The 20,394-nt window shown below is 31.4% G+C and overlaps 2 protein-coding genes across 10 annotated transcripts in view; one reads left to right on the plus strand and one right to left on the minus strand.

Annotated features, from left to right (window-relative positions):
• LOC126856227 (fatty acid CoA ligase Acsl3) overlaps window positions 1-15,752 on the plus strand; it is a 28,692-nt gene extending 12,940 nt beyond the window's left edge. For 4 of the 9 annotated variants that reach the window (XM_050604544.1, XM_050604543.1, XM_050604542.1 and 1 more), the window contains exons 2-8: window positions 10,534-10,888; window positions 11,121-11,489; window positions 11,892-12,287; window positions 12,430-12,742; window positions 12,820-13,083; window positions 13,191-13,466; window positions 13,552-15,752. In XM_050604544.1, the coding sequence (XP_050460501.1) occupies window positions 10,538-10,888; window positions 11,121-11,489; window positions 11,892-12,287; window positions 12,430-12,742; window positions 12,820-13,083; window positions 13,191-13,466; window positions 13,552-13,706 (2,124 nt within the window). In that variant the 5' untranslated portion in view covers window positions 10,534-10,537 and the 3' untranslated portion in view covers window positions 13,707-15,752. Of the gene's footprint in view, window positions 1-6,108; window positions 6,224-10,533; window positions 10,889-11,120; window positions 11,490-11,891; window positions 12,288-12,429; window positions 12,743-12,819; window positions 13,084-13,190; window positions 13,467-13,551 lie in introns of those variants that run through there. The other 5 variants (XM_050604538.1, XM_050604539.1, XM_050604541.1 and 2 more) reach the window with 3 other exon arrangements.
• The window catches only part of LOC126856232 (uncharacterized), a 64,283-nt gene continuing 58,286 nt past the window's right edge, over window positions 14,398-20,394 (minus strand). The window contains exon 3 of the mRNA XM_050604553.1: window positions 14,398-20,363. Within this exon, the coding sequence (XP_050460510.1) occupies window positions 20,218-20,363 (146 nt within the window). The 3' untranslated portion in view covers window positions 14,398-20,217. The remainder of the gene's footprint in view (window positions 20,364-20,394) is intronic.

Raw genomic sequence — 20,394 nt, forward strand, 5'->3', positions numbered from 1 at the left:
TCTCGCGTGGTCCCTCTCTCAATTCTCTTCCGCTCTCGCGGCATGTATTATTGGCATTTTTTTCTAGATCGATGCAAATATATAAGATTAACTTACTCGCCTTAGAACTCGGCAAACGTGTAATTTTCGAAATTGCGTATAAATTCATACAATCAAAATCGATACATTGTAACTTTGCTTCGATTTAGATCGGGAGTACATACTTTAAATAATTTTTAATTAATATTCCCTATAATTTCTTTTCAACAGAGCGATCGAAGTCATTATATCGAAGTCACGTACAATCTAAATTTAAAATTATGATATTATACCTATTTTCAATTTATTCATAACCGGAAAAACCATTAATATATGACTTATTATTCTCTATGTACGATTAATTATTTAATAGATATATTTTTATTGTGACCCATTTTGTATAAAAAACACGCGTCTGCTCTCGTTTAAATCGATGTCATTAATATTATATAACGAAAGTCTATGCAAAGAAAATACTATGAATTTTCTCTGGAAATCTCAAAAAGGCGAATAATACTAAAGATATGTTAATACAATGAAATCAGAGGCATTATTTCTCTTAGATATAAATTCATAAATGCATTTCGGAAATTTATACAGGATCTGTTTTGTACTTGAATTATTAGATATTGCCATAGTGTTTCTCTGGATCACGCGTCTTATCACGTACATCGTCCTGTTATACAAACAACAATCGGATAAGGGACAGTTTCTAAACTAAGTTTCTAAACTCGTGTGTGTGTGTGTCTATACAACTTCCTTGCGAACTTCGGTACGCACCTAGAAGACTACTTTTTATTTTTATTTTGCCTCTTCATTCTTCTTCTAACCGCCAAGTTGTTTTCCTAACCGGCACTTATTTATAAGAGGTCTATCTGTGGAATTGAACGCGATCTTTGTTCGGCCTTGTATGTATCGTGATTGGATCGATCAGCAAATAAAAGTGTATATGAAATCCGAGGGATGTCTTTATTTGCCGAGCCTAACAATTGATCCAAATACATTACAGCAATAGAGTTTGCAAACCGCGTTACGTGTCGATTTACATAAATGTTTATGCTGCGCAGAGTCTCGCAAAGAATATTCTCTCACAGTTTCATCGCAAATTGCGAATAATTAGCGTTAAATGATTTAATTCGTTGCGTTCTATAGTATCGCCAATTATGTTCGTGACCATTGATACGCGCGAATATAATAAACTTATACAACAATACGTTGCAGAATAACTTATTAAAAGCGTAATCACAATTGATGGAAATTAAAACGCACAATTATTGTCATGAATAATTGCTTGATCTTAGTTTATCTTAGTATAATTTTTAATTTTAATATGTATTTTAACTTTGATGATTATTCACTTAATTTTGTGGTTAGACTGTTGTAAAATTATTCAACAAAACAAAAAATTAACATATTTCAAGAGACATTTTATTTTAAACCTCATTGTTGAAACTTTTCTATTACTTCCTTATACTATTTATTTCCTTATACTATTATTTACTCTTACTTATTATATTTAATTAATATAATTTGTAAAGTTGAAACTTTTTAAAGTGCGCGTAAATAGAATAGTTTTTCCATCATATTTTTAAGAATATTAATCATTTATCACGAATATGTTTTTTGGCTCTCACACAATTAATAGTATTGATATAAATTTAGTATTGATATAAATTTTAGAATCTCTCTTTTTACATAACTGATAATACATAATCAATCATCTCAATAATCAATTATCCAAAATTTTTGAATTGGTTATTAATTGTGCGACAAAATAAGAATGAATAAAGAATGATTAATTAGCAAAGTAATGTTTTTTTTTAATTTGTCACTGAAAATATTTAAGTGAAATTACATAAAAATGAAATTACACAAAAAATATGTTTTAATATAAATATTTTTTTTTTAACACAATTTATCATTTTACTGATGCTACAATAAAAGAGGTACATATTAATATACATATTAAAAGATACATATTAATATGAGAATTTTAAGATAGTTGTTGCTTATGTTACGATAAACTATAATAATATTAAAAACTATAATAACATTAAAATGTAGTTTTGTTTTTTTTTATTTACATAGATAAAAATATCATGAAATAATTATTGTTTTTTTTTACGGCTATTTACAAATATTTCCACAATAATACAATCATACAGATGTACAATTAAACATTTTTAACAAGTTTTTTCGGAACTCGATTCATAATTATTAAATATGAAAATATTCCCAAGAATGCATAATTTTGTTTTACTTGCATGTATATTTACATGTGTAATTTTTTTAAAATATGGTATTATATTCAGTATTACATATAAGTGACAATATTCAGAAGTTGTTACAACTGACTTACATGTGCTAATCACTCCAAAGTTTAGGAACTATTTAGAGCTGGATGCGTATTATCAGATAAGATAAACAGTCATCTTTTATATATATATATATGTATATATATTTATATTTTAAAAATAATTATTTTTATAGTAAAAAAATCGGAGTATATTGTTTTAGAAGCTTTTTTTCTTGTGCTATAAAAACGAATTAAAAAAAACGCAATATAATATTCTCTCGATTTATGAAAATTAGATATTGTTAAGAATAAGTAAGTATATTTCTAAATATCCATATTTCTTGAATACCTATATTCTTCTTACGTTTTGCTATGAAACGTGAGCGTTCAGACTGTCGTATTCGATTTGGGTTAAGCTACAGTCTTTAGAAACTCGTCAGTGCATCGAATTACTTTGCATATATGATTGCGTCACGTTCGTTAAATGCATTATGGAAGACGGGTCATTCTTCTATCGCGGATACGACTGCATCGCGATTTACATATTTTTATGTATTTATGGATTTATAGACATGTGTGCAAATTGAGTCAATGATTGCGAACACATTTTGTGTTAAGCCGACCAAGATTGACATTGTAAAAATGTAACAGTACATTATATTATGGGCATAAAAAAAAATGTGGATGAAAATTTCGATCGTTAGAAAAAAAATTCATCATCAAGATAAAAAAAAATTAACTAAAGTCTGTGACGTTAATAAAATAATTTTACAAGGAGATAATTATATATTAATGAGATCTTTACGTGATAATTCATAGAAATTAATAAATTCATGCAATTTGTATGGAAGCACGGTTTATTTTATTTCTAAATATCTCTAAATATTAAAACAGAGATATTTGTATGCTTTTGTTCTCTGCGGATTTGTTTAATTAATTTATAAAATTTATAAAAGAATATGTAGTTCAATAACTATGTAGTTTAATATGTATTCATATATTCTTATATGCACAGCCACCTGATTACATTATGAATGAATATACAAACATGTTCGTTATCAAATAAAACACTCCCTGACTAAGCTCGTGTTACATGCACAGTACTTTGATCTTCGTACGGAAGAGCAATACAATGATATCGCGACATGTGTACGCTATGAGGAATATCATATTAAAATAAACAGTATTATTCACGCGTCAGCTTTACATTATATCCGGTAGTTTATAAACGTTAAGTGTTGTAATCGTAATCAATCGTGATTTGTCGTCGTGGTGACACGTCGACGATGAACGAAGGTTGCCGCCACGAATGTAAGTAGTGACGCAACGCGTGGAATAATGCCAGCGTACGGATCCTATCGGCATTACGTCTTTTTCTTTTATACGCCTCTCTTCGTGGACATTCCTTCATATAGAATTGCACTTTGGACTCGCCGATAAGAGCAACGATTAAAAGAGAAAAAAAAAAGAAGTAAAGGCACGCAAGAATCGCAACTTAAAGATTTCTGATTGTGCAGGAATCTGATTAGTCGATGCTTTGCAAATATTAATAAATTTATAAATTTTTCTATCAGACGTTAACTTGATTACGACGTTAAATTGATGACGTTTATAACAGACTAGTGTAATTAATTTGTGACAAGCATAAACGCGCATTTGTTGTATCTTGTATCAGCAATTTTTTCAAGAGTTTTATGAATATATTTGATTGATATTTTATTTTTCAAGGAAGCAAATGAAACGTAGCTGCGCAATTTTTAAGGCCATGATACGGTCGAAGATGTGACATATATTTAATTTTTTTTAGTACTTAGATTTCTGTTTGTATCTCTATTGAGAAATGCATTTAATGGGGAAATAGAATTAATTATATGTAAAAACATGTTTATTTTTGATTATCAAGACATAATAACGGAAGAAATTGATATATTTGACATTGTTCATATAATGGAGTTTTCTTGCTCGTATCATTCATCAATATCTCAGGATATAATTATTTGCGTCAAGGAATAGCTCCGAACTTTGAATCTTGAGGCTTGTAAAACGGATTGTGCAAAGTTCTATATTATTATACGTATAATGTTTTCTTTACGTTTATTTATTGCTGTTCGATACGGCAATATAAAAACAATATAATGAAGACAAAAATATATTGCAAAAAAAAAGATGTTTCACACTTGTTCACATATTTCGTCACATTATCTTTTGCATTTCATCGTCGATGATATCTTTCATTTTGCTGATATTTGTCTTCGAATAAAAAAGTACACGCGAAACATGAATAAATTAATAATAAATTTATTTATTCATAAGGGCAATTGGTTTGCTTCTCGCGCTTTCGTAACAAAGGTCAAAATTTAAATTGACCAATTTAGGTTGATCTATCGAGTATTGATGTGATTAGCTCAGGAAAAATCACGTCGCAACTTCTGTCCTCGAAATAAAGTCGATAACAATAACCAGCCAGATTTATTGTTAGATCGCGAAAACTCTCTGGTTATCTTACTATCTCCGTCGAATAACGGGCTGCCTTCGCGCCCGCGTTCCCATTGCATGCAATGCGTGCGTTCTGTCATGGATTGACGCGTGTACGCGTGTATATCGGGGTCAAAGTGCACTTGACCGTGTCAGTTGCCGCTTGGTTAACGCGATCACAAGGACCGCGACGAGCAAATTGCGGACGTCAAGGAATTTTTGCTTTCTCGAATACACCGATGACGCGATGATTTTGCAATGTTAAAACATCTATCGTCAGGATCGATTTCCATTTTTTTTTTTTTAAGGACGGGAGAAGTCTTTAAATAAGCACGTTTACTTATGAGACACAGATCAAACAGCTGCTGTTAAACACGATTAAAGTCGTACGGATGCAGAAATCTTGATCCGTTGAATTTAATTATTTCTTATGATGTGAAGATCGATTATGAGTTTTTAGAATAAATTTGCTATATGTAGATTTAAATATTAATTGATTTTCCTGTTGGCATTCGTTGTTCATTTGTATGTCTCAATTATATATTTTTCTTTTACAGTGTGTATATATATATATATATATCAGTTATTATTTATGTGTTTTATAGTATTTAGAGTTTCTTTGATACATATTCATGATTTTGCAATCAAACTTGTTACATGAATTGTGTTACATAAATCATCCCATGCTTGAAAGGAGATAAGATATTTTTAAGCAGCAAAGATTCAAAGCACGATATTATTGCGTGCTGGAACACGGATATAGCGATTATTTATATAACCTCTCATAAAAAATGAATGCAAAAAAGTAATGCATTTTTCATCATGTACGAGGATAATCTTGTGCTCTAGCTTGTCTAGTAATCGAAAACTAGAAAATGCATTTTTTCAATTTCGTTTTAATAAACGGAAATTTTCGACAGACATATCGTACAAACGAATGATACGCCACATATGTTATATTAATATATAATATTTAAAGGAAAATACTAATATTTGAAGGAATAAAATACATTTTTTCGAAACACGTTGTGGGTAAAGAGATCGCGCGTCTCTTCGCGGCTCTAACCGGAAAATCCTTACTCCTTAGTGATCGACGAGTGCGTCGATTACGCTGTGCGATTGTCGTGAATATGAAAGGGTAGGCAAACGATTCTCAGCTTCTCCCTCGACATATCTGCGAGTGACGATCTCGAGGATCTTCACCGCCAAAGTCGAGTGCCATTTCGTCGACGAGAAACATGCTTGAATGCACCACCCCCGCATGCAATCCAGGAGTTGTTGACTAACTTTGCCGACTTTGGGAATGGTTTTTCTTGCAGTTTGTCGATTAATCCGCATCACAGAGAGAGGCATCCAGGCGATAAAAAGTGTCGATCTTGGAATTAAGGGCGACCGGATATAATACGCCGCCACCATGATCGTGGACGATAAACAGTGAGTCGGTATAGCGTATAAATACGCACGGGAAATGCCGTAGCTCGTAGATAAATGAGCTTGCACCACTAAAACAATGCATCCCGCGACTGTCGCATGAGTTTTCTCTTTACTGGATTCTTTCTCTGTCGCTTTACGAGATACGATTTCTCGCTCTCGATCAGGCCGCGATGTCAAATTCGACGTGCGCTGTATATTAAAAATATGAGGATCTTTTTAAAATACATCCGATATAATCGAGTAAATCGAGCCTTTTAATTTATTTTATCTCGCTACTTATGACGATATTTATTCGATCATCTTCTACATGTTGCAATTTCATTTACGAAAATGCATTTATAGCCGCGAATATATTCATCTTCTCTTTATACTTCATTTTATTTTTATTTCTCTCTTGCATCATTGCAGTGACACAAGAATCAATTGAATAGTGTTGTATATGTATTAGCTGTTTTTCTGTTGCTTCGATTTATATCTCCGTCTTTTATTTTTAGCACGATACTTTTATTTTCGATGTTACTAGTATGCGAATCAGAGCTAGAGATAATATATTTTACGATAGTATATTTTATTGAGCACTTTATCCAAATTGACAGAATAATTTTAATCTCTAGTAAATTGAGTATAGCACGTGTTGCACGGAAATCACGTTGCTACATTTGGCATTGAACAGAAAATACATTGTGAATATATATGCCGTTTTTATTTCTATTCTAAAAAAAAAACTATTAATCTATCAAGAATGATAGCGAAGAAGTTGAGCGATCGATATTATGGCAAAAAAATCTTTGGAATTATTTGATACAATTTTTATTTGCAATGGGATTTTTTTCAATAATGACTATTGAAATTTTTTTTTTCTAATCTTAATTTCGCAGTTATTTACGTCAAATTTAAATGAATTTTTATGTAATTTTATTTATGATTAAATTTTTCTTATGTCAAAACCTTGGATTTTTTATGATGACTTTTTATGTGCGCACGTGTTTGAACAGTAAATATGATAATCCATACTAAAAAAAATATGTGAAAGAATGCTGATCTATGTCAAGTTTATGTACAACATATATTACAATGCAACATATATTTATATACAACATATATACAACATATATTACAATACAAGGTATAGATTTAGTTCATATATTGATTTACGTTCAAGGAAAAAGCTAAGTATGATATTTATTTTTAATAGCTTCTCTCTCTGTGCTACTTTCTCTTTCTTCCTTTCTCTTCCTTTTCTATAAATTTATAATCAATGCGCGATTCATAAGTAATTACGCATTAGTTAGATTGATAGTAAAGACGTTACCTCTTCTAGCTTAAACGCTGTTGCTGCTGTAAATTTTTTCATTCGAATGTCGCGAAAGTAGATAATCTAATAAAATAGAAATAATGATATCTTAATTTTGCAAGTGAGTAATTAATATTTTATGATATATTGATTTTTCTTTACGAGAAATGAATAATGTGCTTTTACTGTAGGTTTTTATATTTTACACTATATTATTTTCACTTTGCAATCCAGTTTTTCTTAAACACAAAATTGTTTTATCACATATAATATATTCATAAATAAAATTTAATTAGTTTAGTTAGTTTTTCTCGTCCGTTCTCTAAATATGTTTTCGAATCAGTTGCATCATAAGAGAAATAAAGTTACAGCGATGACCTGTCTGAATTAACCCGCGCGTCATACTTCCTATTTATTAGACTGCGTAGAAAATTATTTCTTGATCGCGAGAGGAAAATTTTTATTTGATTGGAATTTTTTTGCCGCATGACAAATCATTAAAAAAATAATCACAAATATAAATATATATAAATACGGATAAAAAAATGACAGCATTTAGCCATGAGACAGTCTGTTATTGCACATGTGTAGTTTCCCGTTGTCCCCTTTATTGGATGTTCTACCTTACGCACGTTGAAGACTCTTTAGGCACACGCACGTCGGCATAGACAAGACTCCGAAAGACTCGTTGACTCCATTCGTTCGACGCGTGAACTCGCGACGTCCAAAGTCCGTGACGATATTGAAATCTCGATTGCGTGTTTTCTTTTCGGCGTCTTCTTTCCTAGTACATATTTCGGTCTTAATCATTATATAAGGTAATATAGAATTATTGAATGTGTATTAATTATAATTTAATGATTAATTTTATAATAAATTTGTTACATAGCACCAGAAAGTAAGAATTTGCCTACAGAAATTTTCTATATATTAAGATATATTCGCTTATTATTTTATTTAATACATTGATAAGGCTAAAAATATAACTTGCAGTAAAATATTTGCATTAAAACAGAATTTTATTTAGAATATAAATGTAAATATGTTGCAATGTCAATAATATCAAAATAAAAAATTAATATGTATATTAACGCACATTGTGATAAAATAATTGTATTAAAATTAATTTTATTAAAGTCATACTTTGTGTTTGTACAAATAATTATTTCTTCACAAAAAAGTAAAATTTGAAGCTTTTTCCTGTTTGGCTCTTATAATTTCAATAAGAAACACGACAGCTCTTCTATTTGCCATTCAAAGTCGCATCGTAAAAAAACTCAACATATATATAATATCACAATTAACATAACATGTGTTTATTTGATTTATATTGTACTCATATCGAGTGTGTGCGATCACAAGTGATATTGTCGACACATATGATTAATAACAAACAGAATTGAAAGAAACTCGAATAATTGTAGTGTAACGTACGACATGGCTACTGACGTAACTGCACTTTGCATAAGTGCAATGTAAAGTTCAGAAATGATTGTTATATGGCGTAAATACTAGATATAGCGCGATCAGAATAATAGAGAAAAGGATCAACGGAATCTATATGTGAGTCCTGTTTTTAAATTTATTTTAGCGTAAAATTGTATTTTATCACAACTATGACTCAGTATGATGAAATTTTGCAATTAAAGCTGACTTGATATAATTCTTTGCTTTTTTTTTCTTTCTTCATATAATATAATAAAAATAATTCGATCTCCCTCGATATTTGTATATTAATAAGGCAATTATATTTGCAATGTTAATATAAATGTATGTAGTTATATAAATTGTTTGATAAATTAAGAAACATTAAAAATTATATAAATTATATAATTTTTTCCGCTAAAACATCATCTCTTGTAACGCACATAAAAATCTTTCTTATACGTTAATGAGCATATTAATGTTTAAATGTAATATTATAAGAAATTTTTTATATCATCAAGAATACATTAACATTTAAATATTAAAATGTATGAAATATTTTCTCTTTACTTACAGACTGAAAATCGATTGTCAATATATTCGCAATTATAAACAAGGTATAACGCGTCAACAACATATACAGTTGAGTTTTTATAACGTTTGTTGATTAAATGAAAATATCGTTTTTTTATTGATATATAAAAAAGCAACAGTATAGTACTCTAGTACTTCGGAAAGAGATTTACTAGAGAAATTGAACTAATTAATTTAATTACATGTGTTTCTAGTTAAGTTTTTCGTATTAATTAAGAAGATAAATTTATAATTATATATGTTTTTTACATTTATTGATACATGTTTCGATTACACTTACGTTTCGATGATTTGTTATTTTTATCACTTTATCAATCTTATTATATGAACATATCGTGTGTATCTATTAATGTAAGAATTCTTCTTTTTTTCGCGCACTCAGCATGATAAATATTGCATATAAGTAGCTACTCTATGTAGATAGATAAAAAGCGCCAATTGTTTAACACAAATTTTTGAAGATATCAATCCCATCGACACTAATTATCGCTTATCCGTCTGGCATATATCATATCACTTTATTATTGATATGAATTATATATTTATATATATTTGCACGATGCATGACTCCGACTGATAGTCTTTACTCTGTTTACGCTTCGATACTGCATATGTAGCGTGTGCAGATAAATACTTGCCTGATATAAATAATTAAAGGTATTGCGGTGTATCACATACCTGATGAGAGAATTTCGTGAGAATATAGAAACTTATGCTTGAACTCGCCCTTCCTGCAAGAATTACAGACTATTGCGACCGAATATAAATTATAAAATTTATATAATACTTACAATTATACAATGCTTTCTTTTTTTTAAGAATTCCAAAAATGAAATAAGTTTAGCTGTTAATATATATTTATTAGTCACAGATTTTCACACTTGTTTTTATCATTTTTTTGCATCCAACTTTTACAAACACCAAATATTAATGTTTGAAACATTAACATAAAAATATCTAAGTAAAAATATTTAAAGGATTCCTTTTTATGTATCAGGGAAATGGAAGGCTTCTGGATCAGCGGCGCGATCCACGCGATCAAGGCTCTATCGTATGTGTACGACTTGTTGACGTTCCCCATGTATCTCATACTTCAGCGACCTTGGGAAAAGCGCAAGGCCTCTAGGAGGATCAAGGCTCGTCCGATCGCCAAGGATAATTATCAGGTCACTTACAGAAGCGTTGATTCCCCGGGACCGATGCATATCATGCTTGAACGTGAAAAGGTCGATACTTTGGAAAAAGTGCTTCTTTGGGTTATCAAGATGCACGGTGACAAGAGATGTCTTGGCACCAGGCAAATCTTAGCGGAGGAGGATGAGCCTCAACCTAACGGTAGAATCTTCAAAAAGGTAAGACATTTGGATGAAAAAGTGAATAACTTTAACTTTTTTTATGAAAAGTTTCTTTCATTTCTTGTCGACTGTAATTATAATAAGATATTACCTAAGAAGAAATCAATAGAAGAGGAACTCGTGGAACAAATCAATTATATATATCTGTGTCATTATTAGTGCTTGATTAATAACATTATTATTGAAGGGAGACTAATTCAGTATCGTGAAATTCCATTTTTTTTTATAGTATAAAATGGGAGAGTACAAATGGAAGACTTTCAACGACGTCGACAGGTTGGCTGCTTCCTTCGGCCGAGGTTTGATGGAGCTGGGTATGAAGCCTCGTAAGAATATCGTTATCTTCGCTGAGACAAGAGCGGAATGGATGATAGCTGCACACGCGTGTTTTAAGCAGAATTTCACGGTGGTGACGATTTATGCAACCTTGGGTGATGAAGCCATCGCTCACGGTATTAATGAAACCGAGGTAGACACTGTCATTACCAGTCATGATCTTTTGCCAAAGTTTAAGCGATTGCTGAAGATGGTGCCGCATGTCAAGACGATTATTTATATGGAGGATCAACTTAAATTAACTGACACTAAAGGCTATAAGGTAGATTTTGATAAAACATCAAATAAAAATTAGTATTTAAATGAATTTACGTGTTAAATTATGAATATAAGAAGTTTGAATTTGTCACTTTCTTTCTAAATAATGACATAATAATGTCAAAATAGCACCATTTGTGAAAAATATTATTAATTCAAATAATTGATTATTTAAATGTACTATTCGGAAATATACCACGATAAGATGTCATTTTGAAAATTTGTTTTTGCTTAATGGCTATGGTATTTATGGCAGAGTATTTATTGTAATTGACTATCATTATGTCATTTACATAATCATTGATAATAATGTATACTATCTACTTATGAGTAATGTGACTTGTAACGTTATTCTTCCGTTTTTTTTCTTTTTAAATATTCTTTATCGTTTGCTGTTCTATTTTAGGATGAAGTACGGCTGATATCTTTCTCCGAGGTCGTCAAAATGGGCAATGAATCGAACATGAACGGTAATTCACCAAAAAGCGATGATACGGCTATAATTATGTACACATCGGGTTCGACCGGAATACCTAAAGGCGTGATTCTCTCTCATAAAAATATCTTAACCACTCTGAAAGCTTTCTGCGACGTGGTAGAGATCAGACCGGACGACGTTTTTCTCGGTTTCTTGCCATTGGCTCACGTTTTTGAACTTTTGGCCGAGAGCGTATGTCTTTTGAACGGAGTACCTATTGGTTATAGCTCGCCACTTACACTGATTGACTCGAGTAGCAAAATTCAGAGAGGTTCAAAAGGTGATGCCTCCGTCCTACATCCAACTTGTTTAACCGCAGTACCGGTGAGTATGTTTGCACATTTTTATTGTTTCCACTTATTTATCTGCAACTTTTTATCTTATTTCGATATAAGTTTAAACAAATACGCAAAAAGAATGTCGATCAAACAAAAGCGCAATATATATTGTGATAAAATTGTTTTAGCTTATTCTCGATCGCATCTCCAAAGGAATAAACGACAAAGTGAAGAAATCTGGTCCGTTTAGGCAAGCCATCTTCAATTTTGCGTACCAATATAAACTGAAGTGGACAAAGCGGGGCTATGAAACACCTCTCTTTGACAAGTATATCTTTGGAGCTGCGAAGCAGGTGCTCGGTGGTCGCATTAGGCTTGTTCTTAGTGGAGGCGCTCCGCTCAGTCCAGACACTCACAATCAAGTGAAACTCTGTCTGTGTGTCACCGTAACTCAAGGATATGGTCTGACGGAAACGACTTCTTGCGCAACCGTTATGGATAGTATGTATTCTTAGTCTTTTAAGTTTCAAAAGACAGTGTAATATCATATACATTTTTTCCTTATCCTTCGCTTTCAGCATATGATAGAACTACCGGCAGAGTCGGAGCACCAACCACAGTTTGCGACATCCGTTTGGAGAATTGGGAAGAAGCCGGTTATCGAGTTACAGATCATCCGCATCCCAGAGGAGAAATTGTGATTGGTGGCGACATCGTTTCCGCGGGTTATTATAAACTGCCGGATAAAACGAAGGAGGACTTCTTCCAAGAAGAGGGCAAACAATGGTTCCGAACAGGCGACATCGGCGAGGTTTATCCGGATGGTTCTTTCAAGATTATCGGTACGTCGCGAAAGCTATGTTAGAGTATAAAATTTTTTCATTTCGGTAGAACTTATTTTTACATATGTTAATTACTATTTTGATATCTCTTGATGGATATCTTACAGACCGAAAAAAGGATCTAGTTAAACTACAACTCGGTGAATACGTTTCCTTGGGTAAAGTAGAAGCTGAATTGAAGACCTGTCCCGTTGTAGAAAACATTTGCGTCTACGGAGATGCGAATAAAGCATATACTGTGGCGCTAGTCGTACCTAATCAACAATATTTGGAGGAAATCGCTACAAATAATGGCATAACCGGAAAGAGTTTCGAAGAACTCTGCAACGATCCACGAATCGAGAAAGTGATACTACAAGAACTTGTTGAGCAAGCGAAGAAATGTAAGTTTCTATTAATTTATTATTCTCGCGCTCTCTATTGTCAGTAGTTTATTATCGCTGAACGACACGTTGTCACTGTTTGCAGGTAAGCTCCAGGCATTCGAAATACCCGGCGCAGTAAAACTTTGCGTGGAACAATGGTCTCCCGATATGGGTTTGGTAACTGCTGCATTTAAACTCAAGAGGAAAGCGGTTCAAGAACGTTATCAACATGAAATTAACAGAATGTATGCTTCGTGATGTTCCGCCATAGGATGCACCAAGTGTTGCGCGTAATAATGGGGATTTAAACCTAAGAAAATCACCTTGTCCACAGTAGATAGCACCTCGATAATCCTCAGATACATATAAGGTATGTCGTAAGTTCATGTCACATGTCGATTACACGATATGTGGCAAGCTTATGGTATTCATGCGTGCAATCGTAGAGACAATTTCGATCCATCGACATTTGATAGATCAGTTATTGTCATCGATTCGGTACAACGGAACCAAGAAAATCGATTGGAACCGAGGTTTTTTGATTCGAAAATGAAAGTATTATATCTCGCATTTCTTTGTTGGGTCTTCCGAATGTGACAAATTTTTCGCAACTTTTCATTGATATCGATTATCATGTAAGTTGAATATTTGATTTTGAGTGGCGGAGATCAATCCAAAGGCGATAGAATTTTGTACCATCAGATATCAATTATGTGCGCATTTTATCGAGGTCAATACTATTTAAGTCATATTGTAGCGATGTTGATGAAAAACAAATAAATGCTGCAAGATGACTATTCCGTTAGGAAAATCGCCGTCGTCTCCTATTCCCTTTGCCTTTATATTGATTATTTTTAATTATCTCAATCGATTCGTCGTGCCTATATCGCAGTAGTGCACTTAATTGTTAGTATATTAATGGGCCAGTGATAATATTTTTGCGAGCGAGCTAATTTGCGTAAGTTCACAATTCGTACGGTGTACTTATTTTAAATATTATTCAAAATCGTCGAGTTTGATCTTGGAAATGGATGTTTTGGAGAGACTCTTCTCCGAGTGCTACTTTGTTTTACTAGTAGTATGGCGTATGTATATATAGAGGAGAAATGAAGAAATGAGGCTGTTTGTTTGGCAAGCGCTGATGTAAACTTCAAGAGGTAATTTTAATATAAAATATATAAATTCAAATTCTCTTCATCTCATCGGATACAACTTGAACATATTATGCTCTTTCTTATGCCGTCTATGTATAATACATCGACGTATTCTGGCTATTTTTTGAAATATTAATTCAAACATCACAATACTTTTTTCAGCAACAGGATTGTATTTTTGTATATGTATGTATGTATGAATACATGTATGTAAATGTGTGTCTGATTGTTTCATTATTATATGCTTATATGCATATATAAGAAAAAGATTAGAAAATATGTACGTGAGCTTGAGGCTTATGAAGAAATCATGTTTAAAAATTTTTACTTTTAATCTCCCCATATGCGCGTCTCTGGCGGTTCGAATCGTATATTGTATATATATGCTGTGTATATATGTGTGCGCGCATGCTGTTTATATATATCCAAATATCTAAAAATATATCTAAATATTTTATTATCTAATTTATAAAAATGTGAAATAATTTTCTATCGAAAACTAGAAATCAATTCAAAATATATTACATACTAATTTTCTTTTATATTTTTGCGATATATATATATATGTATAAGATATTATTTTGATATTATAATTAAATTTAATATGATTGTTTAGTATAGTTTATTCGCACCTTCCCGCATATTCTATCAACGAATGCGAACCGACAGAGAAATTAGCGCAACATCGTCCAAGAAACTTGATACCATATAAGGTCCGATCACGTAATGTAACATTTAATATAATATGTGCGTTCAACATACAGACAGAAGCTTAGTGCGTTTTTCGTATATTTTTTGTTCTGTCTTATGGCGGGAACTACATAGTCAGTAGAATAATGGAATACAGGCACGGAACGATAGGGGTTAATAAGAAGAGCCAATTAAAGGCAGCTCGCACACAACATACTTTTTTGTTTCACTCACCATGAGAGTTCCTGCGATAGTTAAGTGTACGAGAATTGGTACTAATCTCTTATTCATTATTAAGCGTTGTACATTACTTAGATAGACATGGTCAATTGTCAGGTGTTATGGCATCACCAAAATATATATATTATATTAATATTATTGGTAGCATTATTATCACTATCATTTGGAAATAATGATTTACAAAATAAATGTACAAAGCTGTATATCACTGACTTGAAAATGTCTTCGTTACGCTTTTCTTTCACTATCACATATTCCATTTCCTAGACTTATATAAAGTATATTTAAATAATTGATAAATTCTCCCACAAAAGTTCTTTATATAAGGTGATTAAAAATTGATCAACTTTTGAATAAAACTTTCTATATTCTTGATTATGTCACAGAATGACATATAATGTCCCTGATAATTTAAAGTTATTTAGTTTCTTGATGACTGATGATTTTTAAAAAGCCCTTTATTCATAATTCAATATACATTTATTTTATGAAATCAACTTAATAAATTATAAAGGATAAGGAAACGTGATAGAAAAATTCGGTACGATATAATAGTTTATTCATTACAAACGCAAAAATGAAGAAATAGTACGTCATTAATACATACAGCGATCTATCAAGTTGGTCATTTGCAGATATAGTATCGCACGGTATCTCTTCTACTTTCGATAGAAATACGAACTATCAAGTGTATACAATCATACGTACGCACAAAGTGCCGCGCGCGTTAAATATAATAATAATACTATATTTAAAATCTGTAAAATAAGCGCTATGTGTGTGCGCTTTGCAGGTGCGTGTAGCTCTCTTCCTCAACAATTACAAAATACATATGTCTAAAGTTCACGATAATGAATTTCACGCGCGAGGAATATTCATGTGCGAGATTACCGGTCATATCAAACCTCTTCAACGCGGACAGTACCTTGAAATTAATTAATAATTCCGCCAGTAACGATCGGGTCTCTTTCATTATCTCGATTGATTCAAATCGAATTACAAAAATTGTTTGTTATTCACACAGTTACACGCGGATATTATATAACGATTATATAAATGCAAATTTTCTATTATTAAAATGGATATACAATAATGAAGATTTAAAATATTTTTTCTTGAATAGATTAACTCCTGATGAGTTAAACAAACTTTTCTTCTAGTCCATTTCACGGATCAGAATATATAATTATAATACTACAAGAATAATTTATCATTTAGATAAAAATTCACATTATAATGATATTTACATCAGCTGTAAATATATTGGACGAGAAAACGAGTGTGTCAATAATTACAATAATCTCTTTTTTTTTGATATCTGAAGACGAATAAATCGTGCATTGACTGTGTATTTTTACAAATAAGACAGAGATAATACACATTGTATGTGTGTGAGTGCTTGTGAAGTTTATTCCCAGTTTTATCTTTTCATGATTGACAGCCGGCCGCTTCGCACTTATATCAGATCTTTCTAATGTGTTATCTATATTATATTTTTTTTCACGTCATAACAATATATATAACTCTACACGTGGAGTTGCCCGAAGCTACATATATTGATCACCGTGGTCTCTTTCGAATTGTAACATGTTTATATTTTATAATTTTATATATTTCTCTTCTATATATGAGAAACATTTTCGCATATATTTTTGTAGAAGGGGCAGACAGTTTTCATTTGTTGTAAACTTTTAGTTTTCAACAAATATCTTTATATAATTGCATAAAATTTCACCATCTTCGAAGAACAAGGCTTCGGAAAAATTTTCTGCTCTAACAACAAATATCCTCATTACTCTATGTATAATAGTTTCTCTAGAAGTCGATATCTTTAGATCGAAGTTCGAGTATAATTTCAGTTTAGATATATATTCTAGAATTTGGTCAATTCTTACACGTTATACTGAATGAATTCGTAGCTTCGAGATTACGTAGCTAAAGTACTGCATTAATTACTAGTAGTAGATGCACTGGTGAAGTTCAAGTTATATCTAGTGAGAGTATACAGCTATAGAAAAAGTCGTTTGAACGTATCCGGTGTTCATGCAAAAAAGAAACCCGTCAATAGTAAAAATTACGTGTTTAAAGCTGTTTTCAATTCTCGACGTCTCTTTTTAGATGTAAAAATTTCCGTAAAACGTTACATTTTTACTTAATTTATCATGTTATCAAACGCAATTAACACTTTGGAAATTTGTTGCCAAAAATAATCTTCCTCAATATCATCATATTTTATAGGATTTTGTTGAAGGGATGAGAATTTTTATTTATGTGCACTCAAGTATTACAATTTTATTTCAAGATCGACTTACGATTTAAAAGATATTATTTGCACATCGCAATTTATATGCGTGTGTTAAGTCATTAATTTTTTTTTTTAAATAATGAAAACGTTTCTTTTTTTTTATTTTAATATTTCATAATTTTTTCTTTTTTTTATTTTTGGATATATTCTAAAAATTAAGAAAAGAGTATATGAATGGATAGGGTGATGAAACTGATTCAAATCTTACTTATAAATATACGTTTTTATAGACAACGTATGTTTCACGGAACTGTCATAAAAAATATCGTCAGTTGCACAAGAGTCCCAATAATACGAAGTGCTATCGAAGTTATGGATCGAAGCAGGAAAGCATATAAGAGAATGATTTTTGAATGGGTTAAGCGATTTTCTCAAGTCATCGCGGATAAAAACCAAAAGAAACGGGAGATTGAAATTTTATCGTAATGTGATAACGTTATGGATATCGAAACGCGAAAAGCATGTATAACAAAGTTAATTATAATAAATGGATTAATACAAAAGAATTATCTGGCCTAATATAAACTTTAGAACTCTTGCGTTTTTAAAAAAATGTAAAACTCATATTTAGAACTGTATCTGTGAAAAAAAATGAAAAGATTTTTCCAATAATTTTTATCTTTTCGAATGGGACTTGAAGTTTTGGCTTGTAATTTATGGCATGATAAAGGATCAAATTGTGCTCGTAATAGTCGTAAATCACTGCAGTTTTTATTCGAAGGGAGAATTTTCTACTTGAGAGCGCTCTGATGAGACACTTTTATTTGTCCCGAGCTAAAGAAGGTACTGAATAAATAACGAATCGACATTCCGGGCGATAGTATACGCATTCGTGATTAGAACGCCTATATAACACAATTGGCATTAAATATACTGCAAATATTGCAGAAAATATATTATATATTAATTATTAAATTTATTTAATGTGAAAAATACGATATTCAAATTTTTATGTATTTTTATAGATTTTTCGAAAAATATTAATAAATCATGCTTGTGATAAAAATGGATTAAAAATAAGGAATCAATAAAACTATCATAAAAATTGAAAATGTATTTTAAAGTTGCAATGATATAATAATCTCCGTCAGGCAATGAAACTGTATTTTTCAAAATTTAAGATTACGTAATTCTACAGTTATTGAATTTTTTCCGTTCTCTTTATTTCTATTCTGGTTATTTTAATTCTCGCTAGCGGGAATTTGTAAAAAAATGAGATCTTTTTTCACAGAATGAAGAATGCAGATTTGTAAAATCATAAATTTATCTTTCTACTCGACATTCAAATTTCAAAAAATACATATATATGTTTGCATAAATCAATTGATTTTAGTTCGTGTCTATTTGTTCGGCAGTTAAACTGTCTAGCACATAATTTGTCCTTTATCTGTTCAGTGCAGTCTTTGACTAACTAACGTGTTGTGTTGTCTTAGAAACACTATTTTAATACTGTTAGGAGACTCTTTCTTAGGATACGTATAGATGCGAATGAGAATAATAGTCCATTGTCTACATACGCTTATACATACACCACGCCATTATATAGATACAAAGCTCAGATACGTTTAGAAGAAATCACAATTTATTGAACATCGGAGTACTACTACTTACAGTGTTTTTCTCGAATTTAGTCGAGAATAATTGAATAATCTATTACGTGTTGCAGAACTGTTTTGTTCTCTGTTTAAGTAGAAGTATTCATTAAACTTTTTAAGTCCTTAAAATAATTTTCTCCTTTCTCGAAAATGTTTATTTCTCGTCAGTGTACCTAATGGTATGAAAGGTATCCTCTCTTTCAGAAAAAGACCAGGCTACAATCCCATAACGCGCGATATCAGCTGAGTGTGCATTGCGCAAACGAGATACCGAATGTATTCCGCAAAGAGGATAAAAACAGAATGATAAAACATTACGTTCATACAAAGAAGAATCGATATTCCTTTATAAATAAGTATATATATATCTCGTTCTCTAGGATCTTAGAATGTGTGCGAGATATATTTTTTCTCCATTTTGTAATTTTGATTCATCTAATCTCGATTATAAAATATTTTCAAACTTTAATTATGACTTAAAAATTTTTACCTTTTGATTTTAACTGGTTTTTTTTTTTTTAGAGAAAAGATATAATCAAAGATTTTTAATTTTGATCAATATATAAATTTTCACACCATTTAATGGTAATGTAGCATTATACTTTGCATCCATTTTCTATTCTATGACTTCCAGAGACTTTTTCCTCCGTAACAGAGTATACGAGAATTCAAACGGTGATATAGTAAGCCCGCGGCTTGCCTCTCGACGAGGTTGGACTGAATAGTATTCCTGGTGTCGTCGGGCTAAATGACCAGGATGCCCACGAAGGCGGCGGAAACATACGTCAGGACGTGTAGTATCCCTCATGCCGCTTGCGACACTTTTCACGGGCGATGTAGCACAATGCTATGGTGATCAGGATTGCTATGGTGATCCCCATACCTATGCTGATCCAGATGATCTCCTCATTTATGCCACTGTAGCCTTTTCCTAGAACGACACACTAAATTTATCTTGCATT

This window comes from Cataglyphis hispanica, chromosome 18 (assembly GCF_021464435.1).
Source record: "Cataglyphis hispanica isolate Lineage 1 chromosome 18, ULB_Chis1_1.0, whole genome shotgun sequence".
NCBI classification, from domain to species: Eukaryota; Metazoa; Arthropoda; class Insecta; order Hymenoptera; family Formicidae; genus Cataglyphis; species Cataglyphis hispanica.